At 40.1% G+C, this 24,250-nt stretch overlaps 1 protein-coding gene across 7 annotated transcripts in view; it reads left to right on the forward strand.

Moving 5' to 3' along the window:
* The window catches only part of auts2a (activator of transcription and developmental regulator AUTS2 a), a 718,963-nt gene that overhangs the window by 260,705 nt on the left and 434,008 nt on the right, over positions 1–24,250 (forward strand). For 5 of the 7 annotated variants that reach the window (XM_057820249.1, XM_057820252.1, XM_057820251.1 and 2 more), the window contains exon 4: positions 11,433–11,537. In XM_057820249.1, the coding sequence (XP_057676232.1) occupies positions 11,433–11,537 (105 nt within the window). The remainder of the gene's footprint in view (positions 1–11,432; positions 11,538–24,250) is intronic. The other 2 variants (XM_057820250.1, XM_057820255.1) reach the window with 1 other exon arrangement.

Consider the following 24,250-nt stretch of genomic DNA (forward strand, 5'->3'; position numbering starts at 1 on the left):
GACTTTACCTACCATATTGCTACCGCACATAAGCTGCACACAAGGCTTGACCCAGTGTTAAGTGTCTGCGCTAAATTTCATTGCATCCATCTACTGGAAGACCTGGCAATATACTGGCAGTGAATTCCTGGAGGAAAATAAATGGCAATAAAAAAGAGAAATGATAGCCCCTGCAAGCCGTTAGGAGAGGTCTTTTTCTCAGTTGTCTTTTTTTTTTCCATAGCTCTTTTTATTGAGGCCGCCCATGCTCAGGGAGCTGTAATTTTTTTTTTTTTTTTTGGCACACTAGTTGTGGCTATAGTTGGATGGGTCTCTGAAAGCCAATATTGGAGTAATAACTTTGTAGCACAGATTGAAGAGCTGGGGAGCCATGCAATTAATTGCGCACACATTTTTTGATGAGTAGTTATGTGGTGATGAGCATTCATCTGGTCTTTTACCCACCCTCCCCCTACCTTTTAAGGGAATTGGAGGTGTGTAAAGTGGGCAGGGGGCTTATTTTACTGCCATGCTTGGCCTCTATAACAAGATGTTCAGATATGATCTGAGAGTGCAGGTCTCTTGCTGCCCTCCTCTCAGCACTAACTTTTCCCCACTAGCGCCTTTCATTATTAAATCTGGGAATTGTCCCCATAACTCAGTGCACCAGACTACAGCATTATATGACCATTTGTGAGAGAGGAGTGGTGTGCTTGTGACGCAGGCCAGAGGATGGATGTTAAAAGCATATTGATTTGTCTGTAATGTCGTCATAAATCAAGGATTTATGGCAATAGATAAATGCAGCCACAAACTTCAGTAGCCTCCAGCTTGCGGTGGAGGAAATGGAGTCCTTAGTATGACAGATGAGATCAAGACAGTGCTCTCAGCCATGCATTCCCTCCATCCTCTTGTTCTCCCCCCCAAGCTTCCATTTGCCACTCTGCTCCGGATGCTTTTACCCTGCGGCTACTGTGACTAGTCCTCAGTGGCTCTTATCCTTGCTCTGGCTTCACATTCCAGCACGGAAGCTAAAAAAGCCACCTTTGTGGCCTTACTGATCCATCCTTTGCTTGGAAAATGATGTCTGACAAGGTCTCCGGAGATTGCTTCAGCACAATGATGTAAGAAGCTTGAGAAGGAAAGGAAATGTTGCTTTTCCATGGTTATGAACCACTTTAACCCAGCTCAGTGAAGGACATCTAAACCACAACAAGCGACTTAAAGGGGAAATGTGAACTAAGGTTGAACAACCATGTTTTTGAATAATATCAATGGCTAAACAATTACAAGCATATTTTCATTATTTTTTTTAACGCAACCCTTCCAGATTCTTTGTTTAACCCATAGCAACGCCCTTGACAACGAAAATGCTTTTCTTCGGCAATCTTCGGAAATTACGTCACACCGGGAAGTGCGAGGGAAGTCCGCCATAGAACAGTATTGTTTGTTGCATTGCTTCTCGGTAAGATGCCACGACGGTGTGTGGCGATGTTTTGTTCTCACTCAAACGAAAAGTTGTATGAGCGGCCAAAGGATAGCAGGGCACGTAAATTGACATCTTTCGTTCGCGCGAAGGGAATGAATTTCACGCCATCATCGAGTAGTCTTCTCTGCTGCAAACACTTCGAAGATGCCTGCGTCCTTAACCGGCCTGCTTATGATCAAGTATTTGCCAAAAAGTATGTGTGATTTTTGGATAAATGACTGATGACTTTGTCAAAGCAGAGCTGCCAACTGTTGTGGAATGCACAGTAGAAGCCAGCGACGTTAGCCGAAAGCCAACTCGTGGCAATAGTCGTGGCATAGTTGTTGTTGTGTTCGCTAGTGTTACGTCCCAAGGACGTCTCGCGAAGGGCGTAACATAAAACGAGCCACACAATTTCACAAGTGGCACAAATTTATTTACACAACAATCAAACTCGCAATGAATATGTACAAAATGTGGATGAAGCACGGCTTCAGGGTAAGCCCAGGCCAAAACAACAAAAAAAAAGAATCTACACTTGAACCCCACCCGCTAACTAAACCCTGATCATGAAAAAGAACAAAAAAAAGACTGCCACTAACCTAGCTTCTTACGCTAAACAAAACAGGAGAAAACGGGTCGAACAGAAATGGCCACTTACACCTATTGCTTCAGTGCTCTTATTTACAGTGGTGAACAAAAACGATCCAATAACGAATAAACACAAAAGACCTCACTGAAAAAGCGGGAGTGTATCAGACTAGCGATCAAATGCAAACGAGCGTGAATGGCGAGCAAACAGCTGGCGAGGAGGACCGCTAGGCAGAATGCTGTGAAATGCGACCTCCCAGAGCGTTGACAGCGGCAGCTTTACACCGCCGGTGAGTTTGTTCACATTTATTTGTATTTGGATTATGTATTTCCACCTTCATGCTTCAAGCATTGCATTGCATTTGTAGCGGCGTTTCTTTCACGGTGATCGCTTGATAGCCTTCTAGTTTATGTTTCGCGAGAGCCGCTGACAGGTGACAGCGAGCGTGTTGGCATTGAGTCAATCTCGCAGCGAATCAGAGAGCGGCTCAAGTCACGCAGTGAATCATGGGAAATGTAGTCTCGGGACAACACTGAAGTGGTGCTTTGTAATCCGTTCGCTTGTGTGAAAAAAATACATTTCCTCACGCCATTAGACGCCACTTACTGCCGAAAACCCCAGCTACTGTTAGCTCCATGTGTTAATAAGGAAACAAAGTTGTCAGCACGCCGTGTGTTCGATACCTTTGTCAACAAAACGCTCATAACAAGACACTATGCAGGATCCGTTTAAGAGACGCTGGGACTCGAAGTAGTAGTAGTTGGTAGTACGAGGTGAGGCGGAGATGAGGGAGAAGCAAAACATCGCGGTCGAATGTGGCGGCAGTCCGCTAGTATTTTGTTTTCTTATTGTTGCCACAATAAAGTGGAGAAAGCCATCGACAACTCATCTCTCCCCCCAAAAACGTTTTTATATTAATATTTTATATGCATGAGCGCTGTCGGATCTGCCAAAATGAACATGCAGTCTGATTATTATTTATTTAAACAATGTCATCAGATAGACAAAAACATAAAATTATGTGCAAATGCCTGCATCTTCAAATCATGAAAATAATAACAGCCTATATTTTACCAATCTTGTAATCTCGATGGGTCTTGTTTCCATTCCATGTCAAGTAGTCTGAGCACATTGTTTGCATCCTGATTAGTTTCTGGCTAATATCCCATGTACGGTCCAACATAAAATTCCAAGCTCCTCTTCTTCCTCCAACTCTTCAAAAACTTGGATCTCCTCCCTTGCGCCCGATCTATCGCTTATATTGCTGTTTGAATCATTGTTTGAAGGGCTTTGTATGGCGGCCGTATGTATGGAGGTGCCATCACGTACCCGGTGTGACGTATCACTTCCGGCTTCGTCCCCTTTCAGGCTCTAACTTCGGAAACGCAATTATTTTGTCAAATATACAACATATAAATTATGTTTTCATGCTTTATTTGTTGGACAATGTTTAATTACTTTAATTGGGACCCTATTTGGCATGTTATGAAATTACTTCACATTACAGCTTTAAGCGTAAACATGCCTAGAATGTCTAGTATGTCATTTTGTGACTATGATTAACTGACAGTGGTATTAAGCAGGGCTGGGCGATCAGGACCCAAATAGGTCATTTTATTTTTGCACTTGTTTTTTTATTTTTATTTATTTTTTTAACTGGTCATTTTAAAGAATATGCAATGAAAACATTAAAAAAATAGGATGTAGTGTAGTGTTTGTAGGAAACATTTAATCACACATCAAATAAATGTTTACAGAATTACCACCAAATGACTGAACCTCTGTGAAGTTGGCCCCCCATCAGATGCAAATTTATAGAAAAATATGTCATCCGTTTGTGCTGTAATTTTTTGTTTGTTTGTGCATCCATAGCTTTTGAGGTATTAACAATTATTTTATAGTTCAGTCTGAGGTCAACCAGCCCCCTAATTTAGTTTAAAATGGCTGAAAATGGTGTCAATCATTTGTGCTAAGTTTGTGCTGTAAACAATTTTGTTGTGCTATCGTTTTTGAGCTATTAAGATATTAATTTCGAGTGATGAAGTCAAGCAGCCCCCCATTAATTGCAAAATGGACCCAAAATAGTGCCATTTATTTGTGCTATGTTTGCACTAGTTGGTGGGACAGCCGTCTATTATTGAGAGAGTTGGTACGCTTCGACAGCCACAACGGAGGTACTGCGATTGACGTCATGCCTTGAAATGAATATCTCAAAAACGATAGCAGCACTAACGAAAAATTTTACAGCGCAAACGATTGACACAATCTTTAGCCATTTTCATTCAAAATGGGGAGCTGGTTGGCCTCAAATTGACCCATAAAAAATTGGTAATATCTCAAAAACGATAGCATTAGTATTATGGGGGGTCAACTTTACGGAGGTAATGACTGAATACTTTGCTTCTCCCGAACAATACTTGATATACTAGTAAAGTAACTTGTTTATGATGGTGTGTATTAAGATTTTTTGGGCAGTAAATAAGGGTACATTCCTGTGAGTATTGTTGTATAGTCTACGATTGTTATTGAGGTGTTTGTGTGTGACTATCCATTGCAAAGCAAGAGCTGTATGATATTATCTAGTAGCCAATAATGTCAGCCGATGTAAGCATTTTACAATGAAATGGGCTAATATCAACATTGGTTTGCCATTATTGGTTTTGGGCCAATATGCTTGAAGCCTTTAAGGTGAGTTTAGCAACCCTTGCCTCTAAATAAGGACTGGTTACAAGTTAACACAGAAATTGGACTCGGTAACCTTTAAACGTCTTCAATTTAAGATGCCTGGGATTTGTTATGTGGGCAGACCATTTGCATTCATGGGGCAAAAGTTAAATAAACAATAAAGGGTTGAAAAATAATGAATTATAACGTCATTACGTATAACTACTACGTTAACAGAAATAAATAGTCTCTAAGAAAAGAAAAAAGTATTAAAATACAAACATGCAAAACGCATTGCAAATGTGCAAAAGGCCAGCAAAATGCATCTTGGGAATTGTTATTGCATTGCCATGTCCTATCATTTGCCTGCCTGTATTTGTAATGCTTTGGCCGCCCCCTCTTGGGGTAACTACTGTAAACGTGATTTAATTGTGAATGATTTGTTTTATTTAATTATGGACATTTTGGCTCATTTATATTTATTTTATTTTATTTTGAAGAACATTTATTTTCTATAACTTGAGTTGAAGTTCTCTTTTTTTTTCCCACAGAATGTTTATTTTATTTGGTAAACCTTGAAGGTTTATCATTTATCATTATAAAGCTTCCAGTGGGGTATCACAATACAATTAGCTATACCACGTTAAGTACATGACCGCATATATCGGTATCGGTTTGATATCGGTGTCAGATTTTTGTAGTTGGACAATATCGGGATATCAATTATCAGTTAAAAAGTCATTACTGGACTATGAATGTGTTTGTGTGTGACTATCCATTGCAAAGCAATAATATTTTTTCGTGAGTGAAATACATCTTCCATTGCACATTAGCGTTAAGCTACCAGACGTTCTAAAAATGAACTGTGTAACTATGTTTGATATGTTTGTGTTTACTGTTACAATTTACTTGCCCTGGAGTGTAACCGCTTAAAAAAAATTAGACATTTTATTAGGGTTTGTCATATTCAAATATGTCACAGTTGATCACAGAGATTGACCTCAAATGTTTTTCCGTCTTTGTCGCCTAGCCCTACTATTTAGGATGTTTTTCACACTGAATGCATGTGCCCTTTTTACTACCCCGCACAGTGCTAACAATAAACAAATCTGGGGCAATGGAGGCAAAGGGCTGATGCTTAGTGACAGGCTACGACAGAGTGTGGCACAAGAACTTATGGGTGACACGAAGGCTAGGCGGGACTGCTGTCTGTGGCAGTTAGAGCAGCTGGGACTCGGAGCAAAGCACCAGGTCAGTGTCCGGCCATGCTGGTGGGCTCTTCACGCAGCTCCTGTCAAAAAGATATTGTCGGTCCTCGTGTCAGCCCTCTTACAGGCCCTGACGAACCCTAAGGTCCCCTTTTCACTTCCCAGTCTTATCGGATAAAGCTTAACATAGTGTTAAACCAGAGCAACAGTTTCCAACTGCTGTTGTCAAGTACCCCAAGGTGATTTAACTCTATAGACTGAGGATGATTTAAATAGAGGCTTTAGACCCTGCATTAAGATAAGTTTAATGTATGGCAATAGAACCCTGGAAGGCTGTACAGTATGTAAGCACATGTGTGACGTCCACTGGAATTCTGCAAGTTGTTCATTTTAACTGTGGAGTGGCAAGCAATTTAATAACCATACTATATAGACCTCTGAAGGCTGCATTAAAGAAGACATTCAAAGTGAAGTCAGTGGAGACCAACGGGTACGACAGCGCCCCAGGAAATAGACAATTTATTATCGGCGATGCTTCCCAGCGAGTGGATTATCTATAAAACTTTCATGGTTCTCCCTCAGTGGCAAGCAGCCATAAAACTTCCCAAATGAGGGACTTGTTAATTTACTTGTTAAAGCAAATTAAAAATTCATAAGCGCTTTTAGGTAAATGAGATCCTCTTTCATTGCCGCCCTAGTGGAATTCTCACTGTCAGTTCCTGCGAGTACAGGTTAGCTGTTCTGAGACCCGCACAAGAACAATAAAAGCTGTTAAACTGTTCTGGGTTTTATTACTGCCGAGCTCTGCAGCTGCTGCTGTGCGTAACTAAGGGAAACCAGGAATTGAAGGAAACAAGATTCTACAGAGGCTCGACCACTCACTGCCTTCTTTTTTGTCTGATGAGGTCGGTGGGCTGCTTGTGCAAGGCTTAGTCTAAAATGGCTTTGTGGTTAGAAATGTTAGCAGGGCCTACTTTAGTGCTTGATTGCTTTGACTCTATAGCATCAAGTCCCTGGAGAAAAGGCCATTACACTTTGGTCAAATTTCACAATGGTCATGTGAGCGCTTTTTCAGAAAGTGAGTAAATAATTGACTCCACAGACTATAGACAGTATTAAATATTCTGCACTCTAATATGGAAAGAGGCGTGTAGATTCAAGTGCCATGGCAGCATGCTTTCAAATTGTGTTCCATATTATTTGTTTAAAGCACTAATAGGTTCTGTTTTATTTAATAAATAAATAAATAAACTCTAAATAGCAAGTAAATTCAATATATCCACTATTAAACGACTCGAATCGTTCTTAACAGAAAGAATGCATATACATTATACATCAAGGTCAAAAATTCAAGTTAAAAAAAAAAAAAAAAAAACTTTGCACATTAAGAATCAAAGTCAACTCTTTGTGAGTGACACTTTTGACTGATCCATTACCCTCCCCACCTCCTTCTCCTTTTGCGGTTGCGTGCAGACAGTAAAGCCTGAGCCCCCGCGTTGCGGTGACGGCGCAGCGACTACGGCTTCATTCGACATTCGATAATTCTCCGGCCAGGTGACGCGCTGCTCTGTAATTCACCGCCAAGCCACTAGAGGGGTGTTGTGTTATGTTTGTTCGGTTTTGGGGCATGCTATTTGACTTCCTCTTGTCTTGTTTAAGGGAGAAAAAAATAAAAAATGCAAGATGGAACGCTTGAATGTGGATCTTCAGTCATCAATATTGAATAAACCTAGATCATACAAATGTTGAGGCGCAGGCACCGAAGAAGACTGTTTCGAGGCGGTCTGTCCAACTTTTGATGCCGCATAGAGTTCTTCTAGCCTCGGGTGGAAACCAGCTAGCTGTGGCGGCTAGCTTCAAACTGGCGTCGAGCACTGCGTCCAGCGTTTTGCCGTGTCCTACAACCAGTCAGTAAGAAGTCATAACAGCTTTCTGGCCTCTATGGAACTTCCCAAACTGCGTTGGGAGCCTTGATGTTAACATTACCATAAAAAGCAGCGAGGCACTCTCAATCAGTGATGATGTTTCGTGTGTGAACTGTCTGTTATTGAAAATTAAAGATCAAAACAACTCTTTTGACACCAAACCTGTGCATTATTCTTCATATACTTGAAGTATGACACACAAATAAGTCACAGACTCACAGCAAACATGTACACAATAAATGATGAAGTGCACCAACCAAAAATACCACATAAAGCGCTAAAAAGCTGGCAGTTTTTTGGCCGACTGCTTCGTGTGTCCATTCGATTCCAAACACACACGTCTTGGTGGTTCTTCCATTTTTTTATTCACTCGCTGACCTTGCCATTTTGCAAACTTTATGATGTCTTGACGAGACTTGCTCTTCGATGATACTCCCGTCGGCTTGGTCCATTTTTGCGTCTAGAAAAATAATGTTTTACAATGGCGGTGATTTCGCGCTGAACCGGAAACAACAGTCTGAGCGAACCAATCACATTTCCGCCACGTCATATGCGTTGACGTGACGCTAGGGTTTGAAAAATCAATAGGACCGCGTCAGGCTACGGCGCAGGGTCTTAAATCGGGTCTTCCTTGACGGCGCAGGTCTGACGCGGAAATATAAGTCGGCCTTAACTGTGGTCTGCAGGGGGCGTCATTGCACTATGGTTGCCAATTATAAAAGTAGACAATCACTCGCCTGCACCTCGGATGCATGCGGTCCCGCCATTGCCTGTCAAGACCATCAAGAAAGAATCTCACTCGAGTCGGATGTAATTGGAAAAAAAAAAAAAAATCTGAATTTAGTCACTTTAACCTGCGTTTGAATATAGCCTTAGATTGTCAGTGGTTGAATGAGCCAAATTATGCTATCTTTATTTTTTTTTCTCTGTCCTGTTCAGCTGCTTGACTCAGAGAATGGGAATCTGAGTGTCCTATTGGTCTGAATAGTTTTAATGTATCACATGGGAGTATGACGTACTCCCATTCTGATTATTCAATGTGTTTCGTTTGTTAGGAGAAACCAGCAAACAGGAAGGGATTATGGTTGCCTGGCACGGCAAGACTGTTCTCCCTGTGTTTTTCAAACACTGAGAGAATAGTCTGGGACCCAGCCCATTAACGGACTCTCGAGCAAGTACAAAATCAATCGACAAATCAGATTTGTTTATTTGCGTGACGTGTTCTTAACGAGGAACGTCACTCTTCCGCGTCGGAAGTCGTCTCCACAACAACAAAGATGGCAAACAGGAGAGCCGAGAATATGTTCCAATCCACTGTAAAATCAGTTTCAAATTACCAAAAACACATCGACACAAGTCATTGACAAGTCTGTCTCGCGCTAGCCATGTTGAATAAACTTCGCTCTCCTCGTATGTTTAGTTCCGCGCGCAAGTCCCTCATCCCGCCCGTCGCTGATTGGTCCACTCCGCTGTCTGTTTGCTGTGGCTTGCTCCGCCCTGGAAATTTTATCCGCTTAATGGTGGCCAGACTCAATAGCTGGAACAGCGGTGAGTCTAGAGTACAAGGCTAGGATTATGGGGGGACAGGAGAGAGAGACAAAAGAAGCACAAACAACAACAGAAAATACATTGAACACCTACACTAACTATGAATATGTTGGTGCTATCGTTAGCTAGTTGTATTTCCGGTTGACACCATGGCAGAAAGATATGTGATTGGAACGGGTGAAGTGTACACAAATCAGCCATGTGAGGTGTAGAACCCAGTATTTGTGTGAATCCCTTCTGAGTGTGGATATGTTGGCATCCTGTTCTATGCTGCCTGAACGCTAATCCTGACACCGAGTTTCTCTATTTGAGTGTATCTAATTCCATCTAATTGTGTGTGAATCCCATCAGAATGATGCTTTCAAGAGTTCAAAAAGGGCAGCACTCTGAAATGCGAGTAGAAATGGTAAGGAAGTGACACAAGTGTTATTTGATACAATGTATATCGCTATATCCAATTAAGTCAAATGAAAATCAATATTTGATTTATCCTACAAAAATCTGGAAATGTGCTGGGTTAGTTTAGTGAAAGCCCATGCACTGCAGGTACACTTAAAATGCGTGATGTAAACAGAGTATTTTTCTCTTTCTACCATATTTTATGCAGAGTCATATATACCAAAAGATTGAAACTTCCATGATATATTTTTAGCGGGCCAGGTGGAGGAATAAGTATGACAAAGGGAATTGAGACAAAGGAGCTTCACAGGGTAATGTAATCAGCATAACTCAATGCATCCACAAGGAATCCGTTTCTGGGTCGGAGTGAATATGATATTTTCCTTTTAACTGCCCATGAATTCCCCTCAGACAATATGGCTTTAACACAAAAAGGAGTGCAATGTGCTCTGGTTTTGGTGGGAATTAAATGTGTTATATGTAATTAGTGCTATCACAGCGAAGGGCATTGGTGGCCTTAGGTCTGTGCTTTTGCTGCTTTTGGTTCTCTCCAGCTTTTGCTCATTTTTGTCTGACCACACGCACACATTCATACACATACTGGAACAGTCACATAGGCCCGACAGGCATTCCCAATGCACCGACTCTCTTATCGCGCTCAGCACTTTGGCGAATCCACCCGCCTTCTAACCATCAATTCTCTCAAGGAATAGGATTCATTTCTCATTACTAATGGCAAAAGAAAAGGAAACATTTTCAGTTTAATTATCTGCTCAACTCAAGGGTTCTGTCACTATTCCCCTTCCTCGTGGCCTTTATTCGCGTCAAATGCTTGCCAATACTCTGAAAGGAGTGGGTGGAAAATATACTGTTTTTATGGCTCAGTAGCCCCAGATCTCTTCTCAAATGGGCGGGGAAATGTACCATCATGCTCGTGTCCAAACTCTTTATGCATGCAGAGCATCACTCTACTTTACCTATTAAGTGACTGAACCGCACTTTACTGCACTGTCCCATAAAGCCTTTTTTTTTTTTTTTTTTTTATGTGCTTTGAAATGAAACCTGCGGTGTTTATCTGGTCTGCAAGGGACAGCACAGACACTTTTGGTAGCTTCAATCACACACTTGGACAGGGAGTACACAACAACCCACCTCCTTTCACTCAGCTCCACTCTCTCGAGTCTTTTATTGTTCTCCATATTTTGAAGAGTCTCAGATGCTTGTGGATTGGCCCGTTGTCCTCTTCATTCTACTCGTTTTGCTGCTTTTCCAACTGAGTGTCTGGAGAATAGCACTTGCAGAGCTCCTGCTGTCTCAGCATGTGGTGTCTGCTTGGGAAAGGATAGTGGCTCCAATTGAAGGTTGTGGAGGGGGCTTTGTCCCTGTTCTCTGTTTTATAGGCTGCGAGTAAGTAGCTTCATACTGCGATATCAGATGGCGGATTTCATTGGCAAGCGTTTTGACGCCCCATGAATGGACCAAGAAACAAGACAGACTCACATAGACATCTCCTCAGCTCCTGCCAGTTCTCACATACTCATGACCTGAATTCTGCGGGAGGCCTTCTCTGGCCAGCATGATTTGTGTACTGTCTCACTGGAACCGTGCATCTTCATGTTATTAACCTGTGGTATCGATTTGTGTTTAAGCAGCTGAAGCCTGGACAGAAGAAGCGGAAAGACAGTGACAGTGAGAGCCTGAGCGGCGAACCCAAGCCTTCCATGAGGTGCAGCTCCAGAGACCGACTTACAGATGTGAGTACCAATATGGCTTTTATTTTGTTGGCTTCAAATCCAGAACGGCAACCAACGTCACTGGTATTTTGGATATTGGCCAAAGCCAATGGTCTGATGTGACTTGAAAGGTGAGTGGTTCATATCGCACAGCCCCGACCATAATGGAATGGGGCAGCAGATATCTACCCATCACCCTGGATGTCCTTTTTACACTGTCATGTAATGAAAACAAAGCAAGTATATATTAATGTACTCTTTGTACGCTTATTTCTTATTGTGTCTATATCGTTATCTTTGTTGACTTTTTCGAGCAGACATAATTCACTGCAATAATTGGTTTGTTGTTATCAAGAAATACTGCATAAATTCAGTATTGTTTTGCACAACACAATTCAACGATCTTCTTCTGCCCACCGACTTCTTATTACTCAACATCATTGACGTGACCCACAATACCATCCTCACTAATCTCCAATGGCATCTACCACTATCACTGCTACACAGATGACCATCCAGTTCTAGCTCTCTCAACAAACGCTCCTTCTCTCTTACCTCAGAAAGTCTAGCGGAAATCAGTGATAAGAAAGGTTGGAACCCAAGCTAACTTCTCTGAGTTTTCTAAATTATTGTTAATTTTGCTTTTAAACCTCAATCAGTGGTTATCGTGTTGTTTTCGTGAAAGTTATGCCATTCTATGTTTCACATATTGCACTATATCACTCACAATAAAGGTAAGTCATTTAAGGTAAGTCGTGAGTCATCAGTTGCTACTAATGCAGTTGTAATGAACATTACACATGTACGCTATCCTCCAAGCTTTATGGAACAGTGTCGTCAGTGCTATGAAATGATTTTTAAAAACAAACATGAACAGTTTGAGTGAAAAATCCTATCTTGAAAAACAGCACGCTTTGAAGACGGACACACAGTGAAACCTAAAACTCTTTGTGTAAGCAGAGACAAACTGTAAGTAGAATGAGTAAAGGTATCACAAGTTGATGTTTGTCAAAGACTTCATGAAGAGAAGTACACAGACTGCACCAGGAAATGCAAATCGCAAGATAAGAAACACTTGACTGGAGTTTGGTAGATAGTTTGAGGAGATGACCCCAAAAGTTAGGTTTCATGAAATGAGAAGCAGAATTATGTACAGTACTCAGAAGTATTCAAAAACATTTTGTCTTCCCATTAAGGTGAAAATTGAAAATTGTACTTGCAAAGGCAATTTACTTTATAGTAGAGCTGTCAGGTCTTTATGGCAATGAGTCGACCAGAACACCTGTTCCGACACAGAGGAAGTACAGAAATGATTTTATTCAGATATGTACGTGGGTTTGAGTCCCTTACTCAGATTTCCTTGAACAGAAATAATATCTGTTTTACATGTCACACTAAACCTATAGTGCAGTGTCTTTCACCTTTCTTTGAGTCACGGCACATTTTTACATTGGAAATAATCTCGTGCCACACCACAGACCAAAAATGTTCTAGAATTACTTTCTGTACAGTATATTATAAAATAATTTCTCAATATTCATACTTACTCAGTGTGAAATATGAGCCTGTTTAGATGAAAACAAAGCCGATATCCTGGCAGGAATGTTCTTCAACAGCTCTCAGTTGCTCTCTGTACTTATTTTTATAGCCGTTAGGCTTGAAAAGCTCAGAATTATCAGACAGGGGGACTTTAGCAAAGTCTTTAACCGCATCAGGGCCGAACATCTCGCTTACAATGACTTTGCAGGCAGATAGTACTGTATATACAGTTCCTGACAAAAGTCTTGCGGCTTATCCATTTTGTAGAAACATTTACTAATAACCTGACTTTTAATTATTCAATTGGTTTCAGAAATGCCTCATATGAAAGCTAAGACCCTCCCAAATGATTTGTTTCACTGAAAACCACCACCAAACTTCACTGTTTTCTGAGTGAATCTTGGATCCATGCGGGCTCAAGTAGGTCTCCTGCAATATTTGCGGCAACTGTGGTGTAATTCAATGGAAGATTCATCCAAAAATTCACCTTTTGCCACAAAACAGTGAAGTTTGGTGGTGGCAAAATCATGATCTGGGGTTACATCCAGTATGGGGGTGTGCGAGAGATCTGCAGGGTGGAAGGCAACATAAATAGTCTGAAATATCAACAAATCTTTGCTGCCTCTTAGATTCCTAAACATAAAAAGGGACAAATTCTGCAGCAGGATGGTGCTCCATGGCATACTTCAATCTCTACCTCAAAGTTCCTCAAGGCAAAGAAGATCAAGATCCTCCAGGACTGGCCAGCCCAGTCACCAGACATGAACATCATTGAGCATGTCTGGAGTAGGATGAAAGAGGAAACATGGAAGACAAATCCAAGAATGTTGACGAACTCGGGGAGGCATGCAATACTGCTTTCTTTGATGTTCCTGATGACTTGTATGAATCCTTGCCGAATCGCATGGATGCAGTCCTTCAAGCCCATGGAAGTCATACAAAATGTTTAATTTGGATCTCACAGCTCCACTACTGTAATTTCCGGACTATTGAGTGCCCCTGATTACAAGCCTCACCCAGTACATTTTTAAAGGAAAAACGAATCGGGTTATGATATAGCGCGTGACTTACAGGTAAAGGAGGTGTGGAAGAGCAAGAGACGTGCTGTGGTTGCGGGTGTTTGTGTGTGTGCTTCGGCTGCTAGAGGTAGCAGTCGTGTGTTGTTCAACGAGTTTCCAAAATAAAGAATTGCAACCTAACTTAGCGGGTTACTTTTTGTCATCGTTACAATAACTCAAATTTTCTTTCCAAACAGCGCCAGCAACACGGCACTTAGCTGAGTCCTCAAGCTCACTCCTGAGCGTGTGTCGTCGTCGTCATCGTCACGTAGCAGATCGGCTTTTGGAAACCCGTTGGTGATGGTGGATTTTTATCACTCTGCTCCATGCTGTCAGACTTTTGCAAAAGTTGCTCTTCGCATACGGCCACTTTTGTAAACGATCTGACGCCGCTGGCCATCCAAGCCTTCAATTCAACTCGGCACGTCATATCCATTTCTTCTAGCATTTTCCATGATGCGGGTATGCTAATTTTACTAATGCTCAACGATGAGGGTCCGCTACTTTTATTCGTGCACAAAGCACAAAGTTATAATACGGGTAAGAGTGCAAACTAGCGTCTTTCTCGACACATATACTCCACCTGTCTTACGCTTACATTTTATGCTCGAGCGCTCCTGGCAGTCGTTAGAAAAATTGATAAATTGTCCGCATCATTGGATACGCCGCAGGATTCAAAATGAGGGAAAAAAGTAGCGGCTTGTAATCCGGAAATTACAATACTTAATTCGCTTATGTTATGTAACATATTTTTTGTATTTGAAGTTCATTTTTTGTTCAATTTTCAAGCTACTTTCTGTAGGCGAAAAAAACTTTTGTCTTGCCTTCATTAAATGATAAATCTTTTTTCAGTGAAAAAATATATATTTTTGTACATTCCACATCATTTGGGAAGGTCTTAGCTTTCATATGAGCCATTTCTGAAACCAATTGAATGAATAAATGTATTAATTAATTAAAAGTCAGGTTATTAGGAATTGTTTCTACAAAATGGACAAGCGACAAGACTTTTGTAAGGGTCTGTATATCTCTGCTGTCGTGTGGGACATTTTGGATTTATCAACAAGTTCAGCAACAAAGTAACTAGCTTTGAGGGCTGTCTGATTGACTTTTGTAGTTTTTCTCAAAAAACATGCCTGTTTCGCTCTGTTTTCAAAAAGGCTAACAAAATAGTCCGTCGACTTGTTTTGAAGCGACGAGTGTTTTGTTTGGAGATGAGTTTTAAGATTGCTTGCGCACCATCGCGCTATTTGATAGTTGCTCATGTCGCATTTAAGAACTGCTCGGATTTCTAGCCACCTTGCCATCCTTGACAATGTGTTGGAATAAAACACGGGGGGAGGATTGACGGTCGTAACATATGGACAAAATGGAAAGGACACTTTTGTGTATATCGACACTTGACGGGCCTAATCAAATAATGTACAGTAGACGTGCTGGGATCCATATTGTCGCGGACAGCAAGGTGCCTGATGGCTAGAAATCTGAGCAGTTCTTGAACGCGACACGGACAATACCTCGCTCATCTGCGCACGACCGCAACTTTTTACCTACTCCTTCCTTCTTCCTGCAAAAACAAAACAAAAAAAGCGATATTGAATAATTTCTCGCGGCACACTAGTGTGTTGCAGCACACCGGTTGAAAAATCCTGCTATATTGAAGAATAGCTTGTTCTGTTTTATGAGCTGTTAACATGACAAAAATAAAAGGGATTAATTCAAACCATTGAATGTGGCTAACTTAGCAATCGCTGTTAATGTTAACTAAATACTATCATGTATAACACTCAAATGCAAGGCACTTAAGTATACTTTTGTGTACCTGTCTAGGCCTACAGCTGTGGCCTACTTTGTCATTGAAGCAAACAACTGTCCCTATAATGTCACTCGACTAACAAGTATGAACTCAAAACAAATACATGTTTGAGGCACCTAAATAGTAGGGATTAACAGGGGATTCTACAGGGTGTGTATCATTGGTATGAAGTCAAGTCTTGGTACATATAGTATGTGCTGACTCAACCAAAACACCCACTGAAGGAATAAGTACAGGGAGCACAGGGGGCCGAGGCTATAAAGCATGTATTTAACAGCTATAGAGGAGAGCAGCATTTCTTGCTAAAAAGGAGACATAGAAAGTAAACCCAAATCAAAAACTGTAAGAGATATTTGAAGCCTGGCAAAGCACCAGTAAATAATAATCATGACTTTGTTCATTTCGGCTGCTTGTTACCAGAAGCAATAGGTTACAAGGGTGAGAAGCTCAGGCATCCGTGAGGCATTCAGGGTTGAGCCACTACTCTTCCGCGTTTAGAGGAGACAGCTGAGGTGGCTCTGCCATCTGGTTCGGATGTTCCTGGACGCCTCCTTGGAGAGGAGGTCCAGGCATGTCCCACCGGCAGTAGACCCAGGACATGCTGGAGAGACAATGTCACTCGGCTGGGTTGGGAACGCCTTGGGATCGCGTCGGAGGAGCTAGTTGAAGTTGCTGGGGAGAGGGAGGTCTTGGCGTCCCTGCTAAAGCTGCTGCCCTTGCAACCAAACCCTGGATTAAGATGATGGTTGATGGATAGATAGAAGGCTGGGCGGATGGACAGACAGACAGACAGACGTGGACTTTTTTTCATGCCAATTGTACAGGATCGATTTAAAAAAGGATTTGCAACTAATAGTGAGCTCCAAACACTTTTGTGGGTTGCGGTGGATCAATTGATTGAGCAGGTTGGCCAATGAAAGAAGGGTTGCAGTTTGAATTCTTGTTCTGACTGTATTGACTCAGTATCTCGCATGGCCTCAACCTCATTGGTGTGGAATGGGAACCTCTATAGAGAACTTTGATATGATAATGAGGATAAAGTTCTATATAAATATACTGTCTTTGCCATTTTAGTTTAGCTGTAAGTCAAGAATTTTGATGACCAAAATGTTTATTTAGTAACAAACCATGCTAGTTATGTAGCTGAATCTGATATAAATATCTGGGAAAGTGGAAATAAAAACAGAAATGCTTCTCAGTTATTGTTGCTCAAAACTATGTTTTCAGTTTGCAATCAAAATAAGGGGTTTCAAGTCATTGAGTGTGGCTCCATCTTCTTACATTCAAATACACATAAGCATTATTTACGAATAGTACCTATGCCCGACTTTAAGGGCCTCGCTCCTTTTGGATTAGCTGAGGACAAGATTTGACATACATGTCATTTGATTTCTGCGTGGAATCGTCAGTGTATCAATCAGCTATCTGGCCATAATTAAATCTGTCAGCTGAGAGGCGGGCTAGTCCTTGAGAAAGACATGGTCGAACAACTGGAGCAAAAATGATTCTACATGTAGCTTTGACGCTTGACTGGGCATGAAATGAAATAACTAATATGATCTTGAAATTGAAATGATAGTTGCTGATTTATGTCAGCCTGCACAGTGGTCTCTCTGCCACACACACACACACACACACACACACACCACCAACTTGTGAATGACTAGCACCATTGTAATGTCATGTACATTCATTATACCAGCCATTCATCATCTGTTGAATTCCTAACAAGACTGTATTAGCTCTAATGCCATCGTGATGCAACTATGGATTTCAGCAATTGAATCATGCTTTTTATTCAGTGTGGAAATTCCACTAGATTCACGTACTTACTAGATTAGCGTGCAATAATAGATTATTTGTTTAATTTAAAAAAAATAATAATAGAGAGAGGGGGACAACAACTACCATTCACAATCATTTCTGAACAGAATTGCGGTTTCAAGACCATACAGTATCTTTTTTTGTGTTTTGGCTTTTCATTTCAAAGGGGACGTAAGCACAAAATAAAGTGTCATATGTATCAACAGTGTTATTTTGGAAAATTGTAGACTTTCTCAAGCTAAAATACAACAATCCACACTCTAGCTTTTTCTCAAGGAGCATCGCTCACCTTCTCTATAATCACTTCCACCTGGACTACCATATGAGGCTCTCTGGAGGACAGACAATAGAAGGCGGCACAACCATTTTCTCCCCTTTCTCCTCTTCGCCTTGAGACACCTTGTACAACACTGAGCATTTCACCAGAAGAGCTGCTGAAAGCTTGGAAGCATAAAGACTGACTTTTAGACACCACGACCCCCATCAGCCCTCCATCACTTTAGAGAGCCCCGCAGGTTCCTGAACAAGTCCCCTCCAGCAAGATTGTAAAAACCTACTTCACACATCACAAGAGATGCAAGTTGGGGGTTATTTTGCAGAGCTACAGTATATGCACCTGGTCTGTATGATTTTTCAGGAAACAAAAGAGTAGAAATCATCTGTTCTGCGTAGTGCTACAATTCTAAACATAGTTTTTGACTGAATAAATTATTAGCTGCTCATTTTGAAGCCGCCTTGCTTTCCAGTGCGCACATATACAGTAAATGCTGGACTCCAACGAAACAGAAACCACACACGTTTTCTGCTCGTTTCTCGATGTAAGCAAACCATTTTTTTTTGTGTTTCATGTTTAGTGCGCAGTAATTCATGAATAACAGTCTGCAATGCACCCATTATTAATATGAGCTCAAGGGAACAACAAAGTGCATCTAATAATTTATCGGTCATTGTGTAACGCATATTATTTGACACAGATGGCGAACATCTGGTCACTCTAACCAAAAGCAAACTAAGTGGAGCATATATTCATACAATATAAGGCTGCAACAACTAACTGATTAAATCGATTAATTAATGAGTTGCCAACAAATTTGTTATCGAGCTATGAGTAGTCCCGTTTGGGTCCATTATTTATGTTTAATGTGAGGCTGCGCACACGCGTGCCTGCGATTAGAGCAAGCGAGAGTTCACTGCTACACTCAGGTTGGGTTGCTGAATCAATAATATTACGAAGTGTCGAGAATTAGTCTTTTGTGTTGTTAGATCCAGGGTGCCTCCGTCAGAGGTGAGTAAATGAAGCCTATTGTATTGTTTGCATTCTTTGTTGATGTGAAATTACTACTTAGCACGGTGCGCTAAGATAGTTATGCTAATCCGTGTCTTAAGTGTCGGTTTGTATTGTGCTTTGGAGAAGCATATTAGGACTTGAGTTATTGTCAGATGGTAAAGTTGTCTCATTTCTTTTTATTAATAAACCACATACATAAACCCATTCATATAACAGCTTAAAGCCCGCTTAAACACAAACTCCCATTCAGACTGTAAACTGTCATACAAGAGAGTGTGCTTAGAAATTGAATTTATATTGTATTTACGAACAATTGTTTGATCAAGAAAACTGATTCATTACAGTCTGTGTCCACCTTATTCAATTTTGTTGTGTAGTTTGTTTAATGAAAATAAATGAGTCAGTCAGCAGCACTTTTTTCATTTGAATGAAAAAGACTTTTGTCTGATTTGTTTACTGAGAAATTCCTTATATGTTTTGTACTCAGAACCTTTATTAAAACCTCAAAGTTTAAGTATTTAAAACAGTATAGTTGTAGACTACAGTTAAGTCAGGAAGCTGTAATAAAATATTATTTTTGAAGGAAATAGTCATCCATTTTGTCTTCATTGTTACTTACAACATGCCTAAAACAACTTCAAGGTAAATTGTAAAGGTAATTGAAGAAAGTGACATTCATCCGATGAATCGTTTAATTAATCGTCCAAGTAATTGATTATACAATAATTGTTATTTGCAGCCCTAATACAATATATTCTATTTTTACTGTTAACTGACGCTCAATATGTTGCACTTTCCCACTAACGTTAGTTTTCGTTGACGTTGGCGTCAGTGCTAGCTAGCACCATTCTTTTTGCCCCATGTCTACTTAGCTGCCTGAAATACTCCTCAGTGGCTTGCAAAAAAAGGTTTCAATAACTTAAGTCTTCAGTCTCTTCTTTTGTCCATGCTCTCTCTCAATACAGCTTCAAAGTGCGCCAAGTATAACCAAGTGAAAGCCCATTTCAGAAGATCTTTCTACTCTTCCGTTTCCTGCACAAATTGTATCCATTGAAAAAGACAAACACACTCAGCTGCAGATATCCCTAGTTCAAAAAACTCATTTAGCTCGTTAGACTACGTTTTGCTTAATTTTATGACATTTGTTAGCTTACAGAAATTCAGAAATTAAGCTGATACCGTGTTAAATTTAGCCTACCTTAACATGTCTTTTACAATCACTTCGCCCCGGGTTCATCAGTCTTCACCTTAACTCGACAGAGATACAGTGGTACCTCTACATATGAAGTTAATTCGTTCCAGATCCTTGTTTGTTAGTCGAAATGGTTGCAGGATTTTCCCATAAGAATACATTATAATTCCATTAATTCGTTCCAGAGCCCAAAAACCTGCACTAAACCCTTAATAAATACTGCTTATACTATTTCAAATGGCAATTACAAATAGCAAAACACATCAGTTATAGATAAAAATCGGGATGATAATAATACTAATAATTCCTGTAATAATGTAACAAATCGGGTTCTAATGTGCCGGACGTTTTTTGCTTTGACCTGTTGAGAACATCGTCAACTGTGGTGGACAGTAGGCGTTTTGTGTTGGACAAGCTCTGAAATAAATGATAAAAACCTAACAAAGATGGTGATTTCTTTGGCGATGTTACCACAATAATAATTGTCATCTTAACTTATAAAGACTGGCGAACAGTGGTCAGAGGAGGACTGTGGAGATCGTAGACATTCTAGGGCTGTATTGTTGGGCCAGTTCACAGCTGCGCACCCCACGCTCATATTTTTCTATTATTTCCATCTTCATTTCAATGGTAACCATTTTCCTTGTTTTACCTCTACCAATATTTTTGAAACCTGTGTTGATTTCTCTCACAAGAAAATCCGCCGTGCGTCCGTCTGTTGTGCTGTCATGTCGTCGTATTTCGAGCATGTCGTCAGTTGTAGAAACAAACGGCGAATCAAATTTTACGTCGGATGTCGAAAAGATCGTGTATGGAAGCAATCGTATGTCGAGGTACCACTGTATAATTTAGTATATTCTGCTGTAATGTGGGTTTTGTATTTTCGTCTATTACTAATTTTGCTGACTATGCCAATCAGCGCCCTCTGTGTCAAGCCGAGTCAAATTACAATTTTGCATGCATGCTCTCACTGGCATTTCAAAATAAATAGGTAAATAACCAGATGAAAAACAATTGTTATCAACAATGTATTTTTAATACAAAAAATACAAGAAAAAAATTCATCTGTCATGCTAAATTTTAAACTGTATAATTTAACCCTTAAGGTCCTTAAGTGTATTTTATTTATTTATTTATTTATTTATTTATTTATTTTAAATACTTTTTTAAAACGTAAATGCTGAGGTAGGTTTTTATTTTTGTATTTTTTTTTTTTTTATTTAATTTATTTATTTACTTATTTTTATTTTTTTAGGTGCGTGCAAACTTCCCTCAGCAATAACAGTTTCACAAATGATCACTCCAAATATAATGTGGAAAATTGACAGAACACAAAAATATAATATAAATAGAACAAGAAAACAATAATAATTTTGAACATGCTTTTAACTTGGCTTCACTCAAACCTCTTATCTCCCACACTCTTATGCTGTCTTCCGTTTTTCTCATGTCAAGCTACAGTACCTTCCGAACAATGAGATGAGCCGGATTGCTATTATTCTGTCAACTCATTGGTCAGAAAGCAGGAGAGGCAGGGGAATGTATTCCCCTACATATTCTAGAAAAACCTCCATGAAGTTGGCCCTCCATCAGACGAAACTTTATATAAAAATTATGTGTGATGTCATCACTTGAAATAAATATATCATCTATAAAACGATAGCAGCACAAACACATTTTTTTACAGCACAAAGCAGCAAAAACCATTTTTAGCCATTTTTAATCAAAATGGGGGACTGGTTGATCTCAGATTGACCTATAAAATAATTGTAAATATCTAAAAAAAAAACGATAGCAGCACAAGCGAAAGGTTTTGCAGTACAAACAAGCACAAACGCAGAACAAACAATTGACATAATTTTGATATTAATTTGCGTCTGAATGGCGGCCAACTTCACGGAGGTTCTCGAAAAGCACCATACAAGTATTTGTTTGTTCTACAAACAAAACACTCCATTCGATTTTCATGATAATAAAGATGTCATCCCGATCGATCGGGTCCGATCACGTCATTTTCAAAGTATCGGAATCGGCAAAAAAATATCGGACATGCCTTTTTTTAATATATATATATTTTTTAATTAAATCGTTTTCTAATTGTATTTAACGTTACAGACAAAATGTCTTACACTCATCCAGAGTCTTTAGTTTTGGCTTAAAGTAAGGCTATCAAATTTATCGCGTTAATGGCGGTATTTTTTATTTTTTTGTAATTAATCACGTTAAAATATTTAACGCAATTAACGCATGCGCTGCACGACTCACTCACGCATTGTCGCGTTCAATCTATAATGGCGCCGTTTTACCTATATATAGAGCTAAAAGGCAGCGTAAAATGAGTAGAGTGAATTTTGGCAGTATTTGGAGCCTTTTTTTATTTAGCTAAAGTCTTAAAATCCCTCTCTCACCGTTAGAAATATCGTGGGAAGCAATGTGGGGAAGAAAGGTAGTAGTTGATCTTTTTCTTAACACCCTATGTTATTTCCCAACGCAGAGAAGATATATCAATTGGTGCCACTACACACAGTCATGGTTCCACTTCCAATCATGCATTTGGGAAGAACAGTTAAATGGCTACTGTATCATTTACTGAAAGCTCAACAAATACACTAGATGGCAATATTTAGTCACAATATACAAAGTCACATTTATCCTCTAAGAATTACAAGTCTTTCTATCCGTGGATCCCTCTCACAGAAAGAATGTTAATAATGTCAATGCCATCTTGAGGATTTATCGTCATAATATAAAATACAGTACTTATGTACTGTATGTTGAATGTATATATTTGTCCGAGTTTTATTCATTTATTTCTTAATGCATTGCCAAAATGTATATGATCGGGAAAAATTATCGGGAATGATTGGAATTGAATTGGGAGCAAAAAATAAATAAATAAAAGCAATCGGATCGGGAAATATCAGGATCGGCAGATACTCAAACTAAAACGATCGGGATCGGATCGGGAGCAAAAAAACATGATCGGAACAACCCTAATATGGATCAAAGCACATCCATTGTAAGCTTAATATAAGACGCATAGTTTTGTTTCTGAATGCGGGACAATTCCAAAAACTTTTCAAGGGACGGTTGGCAACCCTAGCTGTAACGTCTTCCCCCCTGACATCACTGCTGCAAAAGTCCAGAGAGCTGTGGAATTTAATAATGAATATCTCAGAAAATAATTGAATATATTCACAAACTCTCTAGTAATTTTGTTGAAAAAGCATGTCGTAATTCCTCATTTTAAATGTGTTTATTAAAATTGAAGATGCCCTTTAATGTCACATGCAAGTTTGACCTACACTATTCATTAGAATAACAGATCACAAATATTATTTACTGCAGCCTTCCTTTCCCCTAATGGAGCAATGATGATCCAATGAAGCAAATGAACTCATTTTTCAGACCCTGCGCTGGCTGGAAGGACAATACAGGGCAGAGGAGGTCAGGACTGGCAGCTTCCTCTCTCGCATTCTCCTTCCCTTTTCACCCGATGCTGCCAGCTCATTAAGGAGTACAAATGGCATATCAGGTCGGCTGTGTTTGCCTCAACCCCCAAACCCCAGCTAAATTGGCAGGCTTAGCTGCATTTCCTCTGAAGTACTGGGTTCCCTTTTTGGGTTTGTTTGAAGCTGACATGGCCGCCATCCCCCACCACACCCCACCCCTTTCAGTCTGGGTGGCAGGCATTGAGGCAAGCAGCGGTCCCTGGCAAAGGGACTCATCTGGATCATGGAGGGAAGGGGAGCTTGGGATGAATCACTCCTGTTTAGTCTCTGTGGCAAGGGGTGAAATGCCATCATTACCCAGCTGCCTATCAAATAAATTGGCAATTACAGGCCTGGGATCGCAAGTAAACAGCGTGTTACTCCGTTTTTTTTTTTTTTTTTTTTTTTTTTTTAACTACCCAAGGCTCTTTATAAGAGGGGGGTGCAATAGACAGAAGTTTTAGAGTGCTGGGTCATAGCCCACCGGTTGGTAGTGCAAAAAGCAGACTATAATGAATGAACGTCA

The sequence above is a fragment of the Corythoichthys intestinalis genome, chromosome 18 (genome assembly GCF_030265065.1).
Source record: "Corythoichthys intestinalis isolate RoL2023-P3 chromosome 18, ASM3026506v1, whole genome shotgun sequence".
NCBI lineage: Eukaryota > Metazoa > Chordata > Actinopteri > Syngnathiformes > Syngnathidae > Corythoichthys > Corythoichthys intestinalis.